This window comes from Lactuca sativa, chromosome 4 (genome assembly GCF_002870075.4).
Source record: "Lactuca sativa cultivar Salinas chromosome 4, Lsat_Salinas_v11, whole genome shotgun sequence".
Lineage (NCBI taxonomy): Eukaryota > Viridiplantae > Streptophyta > Magnoliopsida > Asterales > Asteraceae > Lactuca > Lactuca sativa.
The window spans coordinates 250,060,473-250,078,787 of NC_056626.2; the positions used below are offsets into that span (position 1 = coordinate 250,060,473).

The 18,315-nt window shown below is 37.4% G+C and overlaps 1 protein-coding gene across 1 annotated transcript; it reads right to left on the bottom strand.

The window, feature by feature from the left end:
* Positions 1-2,683: 2,683 nt before the first annotated feature.
* LOC111911072 (polyadenylate-binding protein 2) lies at positions 2,684-7,658 on the bottom strand. Its single transcript, XM_023906854.3, has 9 exons — positions 7,134-7,658; positions 6,368-6,486; positions 5,048-5,704; positions 4,230-4,307; positions 4,067-4,156; positions 3,846-3,983; positions 3,571-3,759; positions 3,275-3,475; positions 2,684-3,151 (listed from the first exon to the last, which is right to left on the bottom strand). Exons 1-9 carry the CDS (start codon positions 7,432-7,434, stop codon positions 2,900-2,902), a joined length of 2,025 nt encoding a protein of 674 aa, XP_023762622.1. The 5' UTR covers positions 7,435-7,658; the 3' UTR covers positions 2,684-2,899.
* Between the last annotated feature and the right edge of the window lie 10,657 nt (positions 7,659-18,315).

The window sequence follows — 18,315 nt, forward strand, 5'->3', positions numbered from 1 at the left end:
GCCGTTTAAGCTTCAATCATGCAATGGTCCGAGGGATCACATTTTTTTTCGGGTACCCATTACATGGTTAATTTAAAAAGTCTCCAAAATCTAGATCCATCAAAATTAATGTATCACGATATTAGCAAACAGAAAACATAAAAAGATTAAATTTCAAATAATTTATATTACACTTATAGCATTTATAAACTCGCTTATACGTCAATTTATGAGGTTTATTTTTCTTTACAATAACAGGAGGAATAAGTTCCTAAACTTCCGTGAATATTGTATTTAGCTGACTACACAACTGTTCCCATATTATAATGTCACATTGGTACATGCTTCTCCAAAATAAAATAATTAGTTATATCAAAACAAATTATATATGAAATTTAAAAAGTAATTGTAACCAGTAAACGACATGATACCTCTTGAAGTCCCTAAAGTTGCACACGAGGCCTAAGATCTCATCCTTCACGGGTTAACGAGGTGACCAACCGTTGAACCTTTTTTCCAACAAGTAGAACAAACACTCTCACCGCATCTTCATCCTATAACTTGTCAAAATATCCAGACTGGAATGTTATTCACATTCCACACTGTTCTTCCATGTTAAGTTCATTCCAGAGTGTAGTCAAAAGACAAGCTAAAGGCTACAAAAAAGACCTTATGGTAGTTTTCTAAGTTATTAAAACGATCACTAATGAAAAATAAGTAGCTTTCGAAGGTTTGGGATATGAAAAATAAGGGAACTAACCCGTAAAACCTCAATATCATTAGGATCGTTTTTAATTGTTTCCAAGTTTCTAGTAGGTTATAACTTAGCTTCTAGTTACTAAGTCTAGTATGTGTCGTGCCTATATGTGCAACTAAGTTTAGCCAAATCTAGTTACGACTTGAATTTTGACGGTTGTCGCAAAAACCGAACCCGAGAAACCCAAATACACCGTAAAAAAATTGTTAGGATAATCCTTTATTTTAATCCTGAATCCGCCACTGACCACCACACAACAATCGGTTATCTAGTGTTGGATTTAACCTCGAAATAGACGTCTTATCCTCCTAATACAATTTCAAACCAGTTGTCACACACACACACAGATATATATATATATATATATATATATATATATATATATATATATATATATATATATATATATATATATATATATATATATATATATATATATATATATATATATATATATATATAAACTCTCCCTTATATATAAGTAGGTTTATGTGAAAACATAAATATTTTGGGAAAACGAGAAAACTATATTTTATCTTATAAAAATCAAACACAAGTATTATAAAAATTAAATTTATTATCAATAGATTAAAGATAATAAGTTTACATTGGATTGTGTTGTGATAATATAGATTTAAATACGTTTTTAACAACTATTTTTTTTCACCTTCTTAACCGCTTTTAAATTCATGTTTTTATAATAAAAATGTCAAAAATCATGTTTTGCTAATATGAAACAATTCTCATGTATCATCGATTATCATCATGTAGTTCAAAATTTGGATGGATTATTGTCCAAAATATAAGGTTGAGGTAGTACAATCTCATAGTTTTCTCTTGTTTTAGCGTTTTCGCAAATTATTTGCATGTTCGCATAAACTCTCCCCTACATTCCACATTGTTCTTCCATGTTAAAATACAACAGTTCATTTCTCCCCTACATTCCACATTGTTCTTCCATGTTAAAATACAACCGTTCATTCCAGAGTAGTCGAAAGACAAGCTAAAGGCTACAAAAAAGACCTTATAGTAGTTTTCTAAGTTATTAAAACGATCACTAAATGAAAAATAAGTAGCTTTCAAAGGTTTGGGATATGCAATAACAATTAATTACGGACATGTAGTTCACATTGTGGACATGAATGAAAACATTTTCGACTACGTTTCTTAAGTGCTACTATAAGGAAAAAAAAAAAAAAAAAAAAAGGAACTAACCCGTAAAACCTCAATATCATTATGATCGAATACCATGTTTTACTTTGTCAATTAGTCTGAGATGTCGTCTGTCTCAATGTGCTTTCCAGAAATGCATTAAGTAGGTCCACTGAGTTTGAAACACGTTTCTCAACAGACTCGAGTCCAAAAAGACTTGTTCTAGATGTATCTGTTATTTTGCCAATTTACCAAATAATGGGCTATTTTGATCAATTATATTTCAGTGGTTATTTTAATCAATGTCTCTTTAAATATTCACTTTAAGCTTTCACAGCTTAAGCTACTTGTGGAACTAAAGATGAGTTTATCATATAACTTTTTTTCATCCCTATGTTTCAACTGTTTTTGCCTCACAATTTATTGAGGTGTATTATTTATGTTGTAGCCCATTTATATGTATAACAACCTTGATACTACATCGTTTTGGATCATTTATATTGGATCATTTATATGCAATCATATAAAATCATTCAAAAACCAACAAATCAATAAAACCAAGATAATTGACTATAACAAAATCAGATCACATCATTTGAAATAGAAATAGGTTGGTTATATGTTGATTAGCCAAAAACAACACAGATTAAAGGTTTAATACCTAAGCTTTATATAAGGTTGTTATGTAACTTTAGTCCGATTTTAGAACAGTTTTGAGTGTTTGAACTTTGAACCAGTTTAGGACTAAAACCAGTTTCATTAAGGAGCGATTTCAATCAACAAAAACAGAAAGAATAAAAAAAACAAATTAAGTTAAATTCCCATAAAACAAAACCCCACATCAAGAGCAAACCGAGGCGTCTCAATGATGTTTTCAAAGTTGGATAGATAAAATTCTATAAAAAAAAACTCCAAATTAGAAGTTTAAAAAAAAAAAAAAAAGTAACAACCTAGACCTCTGGCTGGCTCATTAAATAGTAGCAAAATAAAATATAAAAAGAAATTACTCTCTCATGCAACAAGGTTGTCCTTAAGAGACAGGGAAGCAAGCTGAGCTGCTGGGGTATTGGTGTTGGTGTTGGTGGTGTTGTTGACATTCCTCAACACATCCATGGCCTCAGACACCTTTGCTTTCAAAGCATCTGGCGACTCCAGTAAATGCAACACTTCCGTTTGATCCATCTCCAAAAGCATTCCCGTCACTTTAGCAGCATTCTCAGGTTCCAACTGATCCACCAGTGGATACAAACTCTCACCCAGCATCTGTCCGTCCATTCATTTAAAACACATATTAGAGTAAGTTCCAGATTTGGTCCCTATGCTTTACACAAACTTGCAACTTCAGTCCGAATAATTAACAAAATGTAAAATAACAAACATACATACCGTTCTTTGCTGTTCAGGAGGGGCATTAGCAAGGGAAGAAGCCAAAGCTGTAATTGGCATCGGCTGGCCCATTGCTGTTGCTCCAGCTGCATCACGAGGAAACATGCCACCACTGAGATCGTATGGGACGGGAAGCACTGGGAGATTTGAATCCGGTGCATTGCGACCCGGGTAACGATACATGCGTCCTCTTGGAAACATCTGACCGAAAAAATTGGAAATTAATACGTTACTGTTTCTTGATTTTTGAGCCATTTAAAAAATGATAAAACAAATAAATAGTATTAAATAAATACCTGCTGCTGCATCATGGGAAGAGGCTGCTGAACAGAGCCTGCAGCAGCAGCACCACGCCTGCCAGTGCCAGCGAGGCGTTGACCTTGTTGACCTTGTTGGGCAGCAACGGGGAGAAAGAAGTTTGACATTGGGGCCCCACCACCTGGCCTCATTCCAGGGACCAACTGTTGTTGGTAACCAAAACCCGCCTAAAAATAAATAATAGAATATTGATTCTTACTTTAGTTTATTTTATTTAATTTAATAAAGAAAAAAGGGGAAATAATAATTTTACCTGGTGAGGAAGCATAGCAGGAGGAGGCTGCCCGTAGAAAAGCTGCTGCCCGATACCTGGACCACCGGGCGGATACATGGGCATACGTGGGCCCATTGAGTTTGCCATTGCAACAGGCCTCATTTGTGAAAATTGTGCCTTTTGAAAGAATAAATATTAGTATATTACTTCATGAATAGTTCATTCCATTTCATCAGAGAAAACAAACAGTATTATATTACCTGTAACTTAGCCCTCCTCTCTTCTTTCCTTTGAGCAAGTGCAACGTAAAGTGGCTTGTTGACAATCATCTTCCCATTCATCTCCCCAAGCTACAATTTTTTTTTAATCAAAAATAGTTTTTTTTTTTTAATTATTTAAAAATAAACTATACATGATACTTACAGCTTGAGAAGCCTCTTCTGGAGTTGAAAAGGCCACGAATCCAGAGCCTCTGCTATTTCCATTGGGATCCAGCATAACCTATTAAGCCAATGAACATTAATACTAAAATTAGTTTTCCACTATTTTAAATCTGTTTATTATATGAAACAGTGTTTGATGATGAGGATAAGGAGGGCATTCACATCTTTTGCACATACAAATGATTATGTGCTACTACTCCCTATCTCACCTTGTTCAATCGCAATGTACATTTATTTATTTGTTCATTATAACATCCTACTTTCATTTTTTCTTATTACAAATTCTACCTTATAAAATAGGGTTAATATAAAAAAAGACCTTATACTTTGTCTTTTTTCCGGATTAAACCTCAATTTTTTTTGCCTGAAAAAGACTTTGTATTTTTTTCATTTTTTCCGATATCGCCCTTTCAGTCATTTTTTCCGAAAAAAAATGTAAAATGTCAGGGTTTTTTTGAGAAAAACTAAAAAGGTTGAGGGTTTTTTTCGGAAAAAATACAAAGTTGAGGGCTTTTTTGGAATAAATGACAAAATACAAGGTCTTTTTCAAGCAAAAAATAAATTTGAGGTTTAACCCGTAAAAAAACACAAAATATAATTTTTGTTTTTAAACTAACCCTATAAAACATCCCCAATTATATACCATAGTGAGATTTTTCAATGTATATCCCAAAAAGAAAAATTAGAAAATACAAAAGTATAATCGAGCAAAATTTTCAAAGTACAATAAAAAATCAAAAGTGGAATCTTGTAATAGAAAGAATATAATAAAGAAACAAACGAAAGGAGAAAACAAACCTTGCATGATGTGATTGTACCATATTCAGAAAACAGCTTCCTAAGCTTATCATCATCAATGGTGTCATCCAAATTCTTGACATACAAATTAAGACCTTGATACTTATCAGCAGCTTCCTTTACAGTTTGCTCAAATCGACTCTTCAACTCCATTTCTCTTTCTGATTTCTTCTGAGCTTTCCCAACATACCACTCTTTGTCATCAAACTTCTTCCCATTTAACCCCTCAACAGCATTAGCAGCATCATCAGCATTCTCAAAGTTGACAAAACCAAAACACTTTGATTTCCCATCACTATCTCTCATAACTACAGCACTTGTAATCATACCATATTCACCAAAAGTCTTTTTCAAATCCTCATCAGTTGTGGACTCAGGGAGGTTTTTTACATAAACATTGTTGAACTTTGTTCTTGTTGAAGAAGAGTCACGTTCTTGCTTTCGAAGAAAATGACCAACATAGACTTGTTTGTCATTCATCAGCATCCCATTTAGCTTATCGATTGCACTTTGAGCAGCTTCTTCAGTGTCAAATTGAACAAATCCATAGCCTTTTGATTGGCCTATGGAGTCAGTAGCTATCTTGCAGGAAAGAATGTTGCCAAATGTTGAAAATGTGTCATGCAAAGCTTTGTTGTCAATTGTCTTGTCCAAATTCTGTATAAAAAGGAAAGGATACATCAATTAATGGAAACAAACTGTAATATTGAGAAATGGGAAAGAGCCCAAAAATGGAATGATAGAGAAACAGAAGAAGGGATGAGTAAACCATTCAGCATTTTAGTATTTTTACTGCTGTATCCCATGATTCTATCCATAATGTATGGCTTAACATACACAAGAAAGAATAAAATGCTTATAAGTTCATTATATAGTTTCTGTAAAAAGTTGAAATTAATGGCAATTGTTAGAACTTAGAAGTTGGAACATAAATGATGGAGAAGATGAATGATTGTTTAATTTATAATTCAAAAGAAAACTTAAAACAATCTTCAAGAATGGTCCCTGCGGTATGGAAAAGACGATTTTACCCTCGCATGGTTAGACTTGGCAGAAAAAAAAACAGATAGAGTCACCCAAAAGGACCATCCATTAAAAGTTTTTAAACCATAGGGACCATCGTTGATGACCTAAAGAGTAAAGAACTGAACTCGATTTTTTTGGAAACCACAGGGACCATTTATGAAGATTTTCCTAAAAACAATTGCAAAGTTGTAACATCTCTTTTCAATAAGTGATTTCTAATGTAAGTAAAGATCAGAAGCACAAAAAGTCAAACCAACAATATGTAAAATTATTAATGGAAATGTAGAAATTTACCTTGATAAAGATATTTGCAGTTCCACTTTTCCGAATGCTTGGATCCCTGTGAGAATACATGATCCGAATCGACTTTCCATTTACTGGAGTAAAGTTCAGCACACCAATAGCTCTTGCAGCTGCAATCGAGTAAACATAAAGTGTAAATGTAAATGTCTTACTTTGTTGTCATTTGCTTTCATGTTTGGCTGAAGGTAAAAATCCATATGCAAAACCAATGAATCCCTTGATTCCAAGAACAGAAGGAAGTAGATTTTCAACCATTGTAATTGTCACCTTGTGGAAAATCAGCCCTCCAAGTTTGCATTTGTTTACCAAATGTTAAAAACTTAAAATCATACAATGGTTGTTTTACAAGTGACAAATACATTGTTGAAAATCTAATCCAGTCTTATACATAGAATGGAAGACGTGAAAAGCTCAAAAAAAAGTTCTATAATTATGCAGTATTCTGGACAGGGGGGGTGTAGGATCACACAATTAGAATGGAAGACAATTGAGCCTTAAATTATTCTATATACTAGGTTTAAAAGTACACGGATTGAAAACCAGAGATACAGACATGGAAATCCCCAACATACCAAAGATGTAATTGATAATAAGAATGCGATATTAAACAAATTGTACATAAGAATTAGAAGGTGTGAAAGAAACGGTTACGTTGTGTTTGGCGAGTCTACGACAACAAACATCCGGTATTCAATGTTAACAATTAGAGAAAATAATCTGATGAACATCAAATTAACAAATGCAGGTAGATACTAACCATCATTAGGATTGCTAAAGTTGACGTAACCATAACCAAGGGATCGCCGAGTGCCCAAATCCCTACAAATCCTAACCGAAACAACTTGTCCAACCTGATTAAACATATCGTACAACTGCGAATCAGTCACGCCAAACTCTAGATCCCCAACGTAAAGCGAAGTCGTCACAAAAGACTGGTTAGCACCCGCCACCGCTCCGCCAGCGATAGCCGTAGCGGCAACAACACCTGCATTGATCGTCGCTCCTGTCGCAACATTTGATCCAGACACTGGAGGAGGCTGTACCTGAATCTGCGCCATTTTTTCTCTGTTTTTTTTTTCTTTTAACGCACTAAATTAATAGAAAACTAAAAGCTCAACAACACCGTAAACGCAAAATTATACGGATTTTTCAAAAAAAAAAAGGATAATTCGTCGGAGATCCGAGGTCGGAGATCAGCGTCGACGGAGATTGAAATTTCTGTGAGGGGGAAATATTTTGTTTTTTCGGGAGGGCAGACGGAACTGCACTGCACCGACCATGGAGAAACTTCAGAGATATATATAGGAGAGAGAAAACCCTAGTTTCAGAGGGTGGGAGGGATAATCTCCACCGTTGGATCATCTGTGATGTGATTGTGTTTCTGGACACACGTGGCAGTTACGGTTAGATGGCCCAAAGTAAACGGTGGGGATGACGGGTCACGTGATTGAGGCATGATCTGTTTCACGTGTCTCGACAATAACACTATACGAGGTCTTCGTTAAGTATTTAAAACATACAAAAGTATGCTTATATAGACACATTAAAGACTAAGGTCTTATTTAATAATATTTATGTGTTGTCTCTGTTGCCATGTTATGTTTATAATAGTCTTTTAGAATTACAAGCTAAAAAAAATTGAGAGATAATCCAAACATTACTATATACAATAAATTTCAAGAAGTTTTATCTACGTTAACAAGTTTCAAGTCGGTTTCAAGTCCGTGGTCTTATGTAGGGCCGGATCTTATATGGGGTTAGGGTTGTGGCCCTCCTGATTTTTTGACAGAAATAGTCCATATATTTTAGTTTTATACATATGAGGCCTAAAAATATAAAATTTTGACTATGATCCCCCTGTTCATCAATTTTTATATAAATTATATTTTCGGTCCCCCAAATGAAAGATTGAAGCTCCGCTACTGGTTATATGGTTTGGAGTATGTGGTTGGTACAACCGGTGAACAGTGAAATCGTTAGTTACCTTCGTTCTTTGGAGTTGGGCTTCAATTCGCATGGCCATCGGCTTTCTTCACACATGTATTCTTCTGCTCTCCCACCGCTCCCTCCGCCAATACTTTTCTTTCACTGAAAATCACCAATGCTTTCAATCTTCTCCATACCTCTCGCTCTATCCCTCTTGTGGAGAGTACGTCAACAAAAACTCCATCTCCCTTTACCTTCAAGACACAAACAACGATCGGGACTTCACTCGCATCTACTCATCGCATTCTCCTCATATTCATCTTCTTTATGTTGCTCTTTTATGGGCATTTAGCCCCTCCACCTTCATCGTCGATCGACTTTGTTAATCAATTTTTGAGGCTTTGCATAGTCGTAAGTGTGTGTGAAGACGACATCGTCGGCAACTGTCAAAGAATCGTCACTATGAAACTAAATTGGTCGTGGTTGTCATCGTCTTCATCACCTTCATCACATATTGGTGTAAGAATCAACCCCAAAAAATTAATAAAATTAGTGTTTGCGTTAGGGCTTCGAAAAAGTATCGGTATACCTCACTCCCTCAATTTAGAATCACATTTTTTTAGAAAATAACTAGGTGATGCTATTTGTTTGTCTAATTTGTAATTTTTTTATCCAACTGATACGATTGAAGAACATTTACATCTATTGTCACAACTAGCATTTTTGGGCTAGGAAATTCTATCTATGTATGATCAACTCTTGATGCATCTTGTAACTTTAAAATTGATGTTATACATGTTATTCATTTCAAAAACAACTATTTAAATCAAAATTCACCCGTGAAGCCCACAACCTAATTCGATACATTTCATACACTCAACTTTGGGTTGTAACCCTAATTTCCTAGTTCAACCATCTTTTTGGGCCAGGAATCATTTATTGGGCCTGATGGGCCAATAAACCCACAACTTGATTATTTTGGGTTAAGATACCTCATTTGGGTCCTAATTGGACCCACATTCACTATTTAATTGATTTTGGGCAACAAAAATCTTCATGGGCCTTAATGGGCCGTAAACGTTTTCTTGAACCTCATTGGGCCGAAAACACATTGTTTATACCACTTTTGGGCCGAAAACTTGTGTATGGGCCCAATGGCCCGAAATCTTTCTTATTGGGCTATAAGATCTCGATCTTTATTCAATTCAAGCCCAAACATTTCTTTTCTCTTTTCCCTCCCTCCATTCTTGGTTTTTTTTAAAAGATGGAGATTTATGGGGTGACACCTGATTATTATTTATTGGTAATCCATGCACTATAACCACTATGCAACTAGACACTCTCATATCTCTAGGCAACATCTTTTCTCAACTCTCTCTTCTCTTTTCTTAATTCTCGGCCAAGCCTCTTTCCACTCTCCAAAAATTCAAACTTCATCCCATTCTAAAACTTTCTCTCTAGACTCTTCAAGAATTCCTCCATTCTTTTTCAAGAAAACCATGAGGTGGTGTGGATTTTCAACAAGTTCTCACCAAAGTTCATCTCTTTAGGTAAGCTACTTTCTAATCAAGGTGTTCAACTTCATTTTATGATAATTCCTTCACTCATAAACACTCCATTTCATGATCCATGCTTCTTAGAACTCCATAAGTTTGAAGATCTTCTCAAAGGGGCTTGCTAGGCCAAAATCTCCTTCAATCTTCTCACCAAAACCGATCCATCAACCAAAGTGAGTTCATACTCCATTGTTTTTGGTTTTTACTATGTTTTGGGGGAGGATACAAGTTGCTTTGTGTTAGATCTGTGTATTTATGCATGTATGTGTGTTTTCATGTTATATGTTGTGATCATGTTATGAAAACATGCTAGATCTTCAGTAAACTCGAAATATCTACTAAACTTGGTGATGTTTGTAAACTAAACCATCTTATGTGACTTACTATGAAGTGGAAAGGATTAAACATGCTAAGAATGATTTAAAACTAAATAAAATCGTGTAAAGGGCCACATTTGACAAAATAAACAAAAAGTGAGGTTCGTATGTTAACTCATGGTTTTGAGAGGACCAAAAGAGTCATTTTTAAATAAAAATGGGTCTTTATGATATTCATGGTTTTAAAAAGGGTTAAAAGTGTTAATTTTCACAAATGGGCTTCTATTTGGGCCTTCACGATTTTTGTTAGGATATAAATCCTTAAAGATCGATTAGATTCACAAGTAAACAAAGAACACAAAGGTAATCAAACTGATGTTGAATGATTAAAAGTCACGCCTCAGATGAACTCGATGAAGAATTTCAACTATAGAGGCGTGTTAGGGTTTACTAGAATATCTATATCAAAAATGTTAATGATCTACGGTGCGTGCATGCACTATTAATACTCAAACCTTAATTAATGAGACGGCTTGGACAGGCCCAATACCGAATACAAAATGGACTAACTAAACAAGCCCAATGACGCAACACTTAACACCTTACAATCTCCCCCTTTGCGTCAATTGAGGTGAGAGATGCTTCACTGTTGTGTCTTCTTGATCATCTTGAAGAGATTAGGAATCACAACAAGCAAAATCCTGTGAAATAGGATGTACCACTGAATCATGTCGTTAAAGTTCCTCTTTACAGCATCGTCGTTCAAGGTGCACTTGTTAACAATCCCCAAGATATGTTCAAGACAGGTTGTGGAGAACAAGTGATTGTCAGGTAAAGCGAAAAGACATTTTTGAAAAACTTCGGGGACATCAGTTCCTCATTGAAACATTACAGTTAAGCGAACTGTATCGATCTTTCCCATACTCATTTCGCCCATATCATTGGCTTTCCCAATCGGATTCATTGTAGGCTTTCACTTCAGAACCTTAGCAATTGTGACAACCCAAGTTGTTCCGTTACGTTTCCCCGTTACCATTAACGGAATATTCCAGTTTATAAAAGTTCCGTTAATTAGAGGTCGTCAATTAAATAAACATTTCATTGTTTATATTTAATATGTCGTTAAGTTGTGATAAAAAGGAATAAAAACACATAACACACATTTCCATTTAGTTGGAAAATGTTAAGTTTTATTATTACGACCACTAAATCGGGTGCGACCAAAAAGCCCCGTATGACGGCAGTATCGGGTAGAACTCCACTGAGCTCCAACTCCCACCCATATATAAAGGGGAGTAAACTCCATTTGTAGCTTTTCCACCCTCTCTCTCTATACTCTCTCTCTAGACTCGTTTTCGACTCAAAACCGCAACCAAACGCTTCCAAATCGTAAGTCCGCTTATCCTAGCTTATTCTAAACATTATGATTCGTGTTTATAGCTTAAAAATCGAACTTAGAAGCTGTTGAAAAGGAGTTTACGGCCTACAATCCTCCTTAGGCAGTAAACACCTTATTTGAGGCGAAAAAGACCCAAACTTGTCCCTAAAAGCTTGGAATTAAATTGAGGAATTAGCCTAGGAGTGTTTGCTCATTTAAAACAATCAAAATGAGGCATAAAAGAGAGTTTACGGCCCAAGCACATGCTTAGGCCGTAAACACCTCTAAACCTTGTCAAAATGCCCCAAAAACACTCCCAAATCACCCTAGGGCTTAACACATAAATTAGGGGCTTATCCTCTTGGGTTTAGATCACTAAAACATTAAGATTTGGAGGATTAAAAGGAGTTTACGACCCAGACATGTGTCAAGGCCGTAAACTCCCCAAACCAAGCCAAAATCCTGGTTTTTGTTCCCCAAATGGCCTTAGACATTTACCATAAAATACTAGGATTGAAACAAGGGCTTAAACTCAAAGAATGGAGGGTGTATGAGAGTTCACGGCCAAGCCATAGAGCTTACGGCCATAAACTCTCAAAGGTTGGTCATTTGGACCATAAACTCTAAAGGAGTGCCCTGTTGGAATCCCAAACACCCCTATAGCCTTGAATAATTACTAAAAGTGATATAAGGGCTTGAAACTTCACAAAACTCAAAGAATGAGAGTTTACGACCGTAAACTCCCTTAGGAGTGTCCCTAGGCCGTAAACTCCCAAATGAAGCCCTTAGAAGCCTTAAACTCACTCATGCCTTTTTGGAAAAGTACTTAGAAAAATCCCATGAACAAGCTAGAAGCCTTAAACACCCTAGAACCCTTCACCATGAGTTTACGGCCGTAAACTCATGGTGAGTAGTCCCTGGGCCATAAACTATGTAATAAGGGTTTACTCTTGGAGAGTAAACTCCATTCCTTAGCCATACACACCTTTAGACGCTACTCGGGACACCCAAACACTTATCCAAAGTGTTTTCCGCTCCTTTGAGCGCGTATATTTGTTTAATTAGTATTAAATATACTAATTGTATGTGAACATATGTTATCATATGTTAAATAGGTCATTGTGTGTGTTCGAGTCCTTGCGTGACACCGAACGCCCAAACGACACCTTCGTCGGACCTACTTACACCAGGTGAGTTCATACCCCTAAATGAACCTTTTAAATGTTTTCACATGTTTTATAGGGGGGGATACAAGTTAAACATGCCAGTTATCATATCAATCACATGTGATTGATAACCCGCGTGCACCAGATTTTACTACACTGTACACTGTTTTACCGAGTAGGACACTATAAATGGCTTTCAAAAAGGGTTTTCACTTGTTCAAGTTCTTACTTTTATTGCTTTATCAAAGTTTCATTTTCAAACTGATTTATGAAAGATTCCCAAAGATTTCTAAAGGTTTTCACACTTATTTTACCAAAGAATACAAATGCGATTTTCCTGAGTATAAAGGTTTTTCCAAGGTTTTCATGTATACTTTTACTTGTTAGTTACTGCTGCTTCACTTATACTTATTTTTAAACTCCTACTCGATAACGCTTTCACTTCGTGATGCGTTTATACTTGTTATTGTCTCTATTTCGCTTATACTTGTAGTCGCTTATACTTGATAGACGCTCTTACTTCACTTATCGTCGTTTCCACTTCGTGATACACTTACACTTGGTACACTTATACTTCACGATTCGATTATCCCACTCTGTACGCTTATACTTCACGACTCGGATGTTCCACTATATGCTTATACTTCACGACTCGGATATTTCACTGTACGCTTATACTTCACAAGTCGGTTATTCCACACTGTACACTTATACTTCACTGTATGATACCACTTAATACACACTCAAGCGTAGTTAGATGTATGTTTGTGCTTGTATAGATGCATATAAATAATGATTGAAGGACTTAGGAAGGCTTGTCCGCCCTATTTCCTTTTCTTCGTTGAGATGTGGTCTGGTGGGATCGGATGTCCATCCGAAGGTCGTTTGATTCATTAGTTATATATTATGTACACAAGCATAGACATATGGGTTTTCTTCAGTCAATTCAGTTAAGAGTCTCTACCTCTAGGTCAGCACTTACATTAGAAACCCACTAGTTGGAAGTCTCTACCCACTATTTGGGATGCATCTTCAGGACACGGCCTTCTCCGTCGTCTAGTTGGTAACCAGAGTCTCCTGTAGGGAGAGCGGACATTGTGTGTATAGATCTATACGGGATTGACAACCCCGCACCCAGACTGCTAGCTACAGTCCCGGCCTACCAAGCCAACGGGTGACAAATGTCACATTTTAGACGCTTGTAGGGCGTCTGGTACTCTAGTCAGTATGGTTACGAGTATCCCGGGTTACCTTAAAATTCTTTGGCCTTAAGGTAACGGTATTTCACCGGCAATTTACACTGTATGCTGGTAATTCATTTTCAGTCACACTGTTTTGACCTTACAAGACGTATCTTTCATTTGATACTCTCTGGGGTCTGTTTTTTTCTGTTGTGACCTTACAAGACGTATCTTTCATTTGATACTGTCTGGGGTCTATATCCACTGTATTCATTGTATCCACTGTATTCACTATTTTAGACCTTGCTAGACGTATCATTCAGTTGGCACTGTCTGGGGTCTGTGTTCGCTGTATTAGACCTTACTAGTCGTACCTTTCATTTGGTACCGTCTAGGGTCTGTCCCTCTTTCTGTTAGACTGAGCCAGGCGTGTAGTTCGTTCAATACTCTCCTGGAGTTTATGATTCATTTGCCTTAGTCAGCAGTCCTCACTGCTGAGGCATATGTTATTCCCTGATGTCGTTTGCTTTTTTTAATAATCAAATTCAGTATTTTGATAATGATAGCAATTAAGGGAAAACCACTTTTTACCACATAACACTGACCAGTCTTGGTAGAAGGTTGCTGTAACAGCCCGGAATCTCAGGTATTATTAAATTACGTTTCTGGGGTGTTTTAAGAGGGGACTCGGCGAGTTGGATCCTAGACTCGCCGAGTAGGATCGCAGATCGGGGTCGCGGGTTCGCGACTGGACTCGACGAGTCCAGATATGGACTCGGCGAGTCTGCGCTGTTCAGCAGAAACCCTAACCGTTCGGTTTTGGATCGTATATAACGCCTCTTAGGCCGTCATTGTCCGTCTTTTGGTCGATTGAGAAGAACCCTAATCGTTGTGGACGTCTAGAGCAGGAGAGAAAGCTATTGGAACTTGGAGGAACTTGTTAGGCAAGAAGAAGAAGAATTTGGCCAAAGGAATATCAAAGAGGATCGAGTCCTGAGGTTTGGGGGACACAAAGAGTGCGTTTTCAGGTAATACTCGGACCATCTCTGTTATTTTGATGTGTATACGAATCTAGGGTTTATGAAACCCACTTGGTGATTAGATGGGTTATTATGTTATTACCCAGACGTTTATACCCAAGTAATAAGATGTTTAGAAGTCCAGAAAGTCCCATGATTATATATCTCGGGACCATACGTAATTTAGGAAGCAGTTGCTCGCCTGCATGGCATGGACTCGCCGAGTTGTTCTTCAGACTCGGCGAGTAGCTTGAAGATTTACTGGGACTCGTCGAGTTGTTCTTCAGACTCGGCGAGTTGAGTCGGGGTGGCCCCGCGATTCTTCCAGGAGGAACTCGTCGAGTAAAAAGGGGATACTCGACGTGTAGAAAGGGAATTTTAAGGAATCGGGAGTCAAGGGCGAGTGGACTCAGAGTCGTTGAACTCGGCGAGTCTTGGGGTGACTCGGCGAGTTAGGTCGTGGGTTAAGTGAAGTTCTGAGTATGGGGACTCGGCGAGTCATAGGGTTGACTCGGCGAGTAGGGTCAGTCAGGGGTTGACTTTGACCTTGTCTTTGACCAAGGATTGACCAGTGGTTCCAGGGGTATTTTGGTAATTGTTGTTTATTGTTTGAGTTCAGTGCATTGGTGACTGTCCAGAGAGGAGATCGTATCAGTGATCGGAGCAGCTTGAGCTATCTGTTCAGTCGGCAGTTTCGAGGTGAGTTATCCTCACTATATCGCTAGGGTTTATGGCACCAAGGCCGACCCTTTTATCGGATGGAAATCCGGGTAGTTGTCATTACATGTCATGGGCCGGAAGGCGTTGCTATGTGGACCGGAAGGTCATGGCCTGGGAAGGCGTATGTATGCATTTAGTATGTTGACTGATTCGTAGGGTAATGTTATGCTAGTGACCGGCTAGATCGGTATCTTGTTTAGAGTAATGCTATGATATGTGATCTGTTGATCGGTTGTTGTCTTTGAACTGCTATATGATTATTTGTTATGTTATATATGCATTTTATGCTTATGGGCCGGAAGGCAATATGTTATGGGCCGGAAGGCAATATGTCATGGGCCGGAAGGCAATATGTTATGGGCCGGAAGGCGATTATGTTGTGTGATGGACCGGAAAGTCGGCGTGGGTAGGACCGGAAGGTTTACCCAGCAGGGACGGGAGTCCCCTGAGACACATGGACCGGAAGGTCAGGGCCTGGAAAGGCGTATATGTGGTTGGTATTCTGGGGGTATCTCACTAAGCTTTCGGGCTTACAGCTGTGGTTTTATGTTTCAGGTTCTCAAGAGTCTGTGGCAAGGCAAAGGCGTGATCGTACCGTTCCTCGCGTTGGTGTTTTTTTGATATGAACCTGGGAAATTACTTTGTTTAATAATGTATTGAAAACCTTTTTGTAACAACGTTAATAAAATGGGTGATTTTGAAAAGTTTTAATTGTTTTGAAATTTTGGACGTTACAGTTGCTTTGATTAAAGAAAATATAGGATTTTCTGGAAAGAACTCTAATACACTGTAAACACTTAAACTATTACTTTATAAAGTTATTTGAATGAAATGTCACTAAATACTTATGAACTCACCAGCATTTGTAAAAATGCTGATACTCGCTTTTCAAATAACTTGTATTCTCAGGTTAGCATTAGACAGGTACATCCCCAGAGCTGTTGATGAAGATAGCTTAGTACCACGTTGTATTTATTCTATTACTTGTATTACTTTGATGTATTGTAATGTAACCATGTAAAACTATTACTATTAATGCAGTGTTTTGTTGTACTTTGATTACTATAATGCATGTGTTGTGATACTTTACATGACGTCATCCACCCCAGAACGTTTCCGCCGTTCTGATTTTGGGGTGTGACAGATTGGTATCAGAGCATTGTTTATAGTGAGCTAAGTATATCAATTCATAAAAGATATACAGCCTATAAACACAAAGGGATAAAACACTCCGACCAAGAATTATACTTTAAAATATAACTATATTTTACCAAAGTATAATAACATCCAGAATCTAAACACTCGAACAAAAGTATCACAAGAAGAACAAGAATAAAAGTCTTTGGATGTTGAGCATTACCGTCAAACCTGGGCAGTTATGTAATCGTAAGCTGGGATAAATGTAACCTGATCAACTACATTTATCCGAGATGCGATGAACGTGTGCTTGGGAGTGATAGTGGTGTTGCAACAGGTCTGAAACTTACCAACTAGGAATGCTAGAGCCAAACATAAAGTTAAAATACTATAGGAGTATTTTAGAACGCTAAAAGATCCACACTAATCCCATAATGAAACTCAAGGATAAGAATCAAACAAGAATTAAAATACCATAGGGGTATTTTAGGATCCATTAACAACCTTGCGTGGATAACTAAAAAGATCCTTATTGATATACCTACGACTACAGAAGGTGTACTCCCAAGGTTATATATAATAAGGATCCCATAGGCTAAGAATGTGTGGTTTCGCTCTATTTCCTTTTCCTCGTTGGGATGTGGTTCTAGAGTAGTATCACATATTCAAAGGTCTATCGGATCTAAGCTATATATGATTTGTATACCCTGTGTAATCGTAGCAGGACTCGATATGGATCCTACAGTGAAATGTTAATAATCTCTTAGGATTCTTTAGACATTTCCATTCTCGCACGAACCCTGTAGAAAACCCTACCCACTTCAGTGCTTGACAGAAGAGTTGATTCCGACCCCGAAGAAGTTCATTGAGAAGATTTCCAGCTAGGAAACGAATGAACTAGGTCGAGACTATTGAATTCACCAAGTGCCCATATCTTTAGGGACATCGGTGAGAAACTCGCCTAAACTTCGGAGATTCCCAGTCATCCATCATGAAGTGATGACACCCAGAGTTGGAATTAGAAGGAAGGCGGAGTAGAAATTCAATATGTCCATACGAGAAGAGAACCCTAGGAAACTACCCAAAGGAAACCAACGCCGATTCTAGTCAAAGATACGAGGCAGAATGAGGGAGCCAGTACATGGAACCCGAGAAGTGCCTTTTCCTCGTGTTCGTCACGCTAATACACCCATAAAATAATACAATTTAGTGAGTTAGTGGTTACACTACTCACGCTATGTGTTAGGTAAAATCATCGTTTCCCGTTGCCAGATACATGATTAGGGCGGATCCCTGCATCTCTATTGAGGGAATTTAGTCATTTGCCCTTGTGAGCCTCTCTTTCTACAGTTTCGTTCCGAACTGTACTCAAATCTCTCCAGGCCGGAGAGTGAAACCTTCCCTAGTATAAAGGTAACTTAGTAGGAACGACTCGCATCTTATGGCCTTTTTCCGATACTCATACACCCACTTTGATTACCAGGACTACATCATAGGGATGTAGGTCGACACTCAGACGACCAGTACCCAAGGCACAGG

What these genes read in the sequence shown, in the direction of transcription:
- LOC111911072 (XM_023906854.3), bottom strand. Translation starts at nt 7,434, where the DNA reads ATGGCGCAGATTCAGGTACAGCCTCCTCCAGTGTCTGGATCAAATGTT. An exon ending in CTTTAGCAATCCTAATGATG is followed by an intron (nt 6,487 to 7,133) that starts GTTAGTATCTAC and finishes ACTCGATTGCAG; the next exon opens with CTGCAAGAGCTATTGGTGTG. An exon ending in GTACAATCACATCATGCAAG is followed by an intron (nt 4,308 to 5,047) that starts GTTTGTTTTCTC and finishes TTGGCTTAATAG; the next exon opens with GTTATGCTGGATCCCAATGG.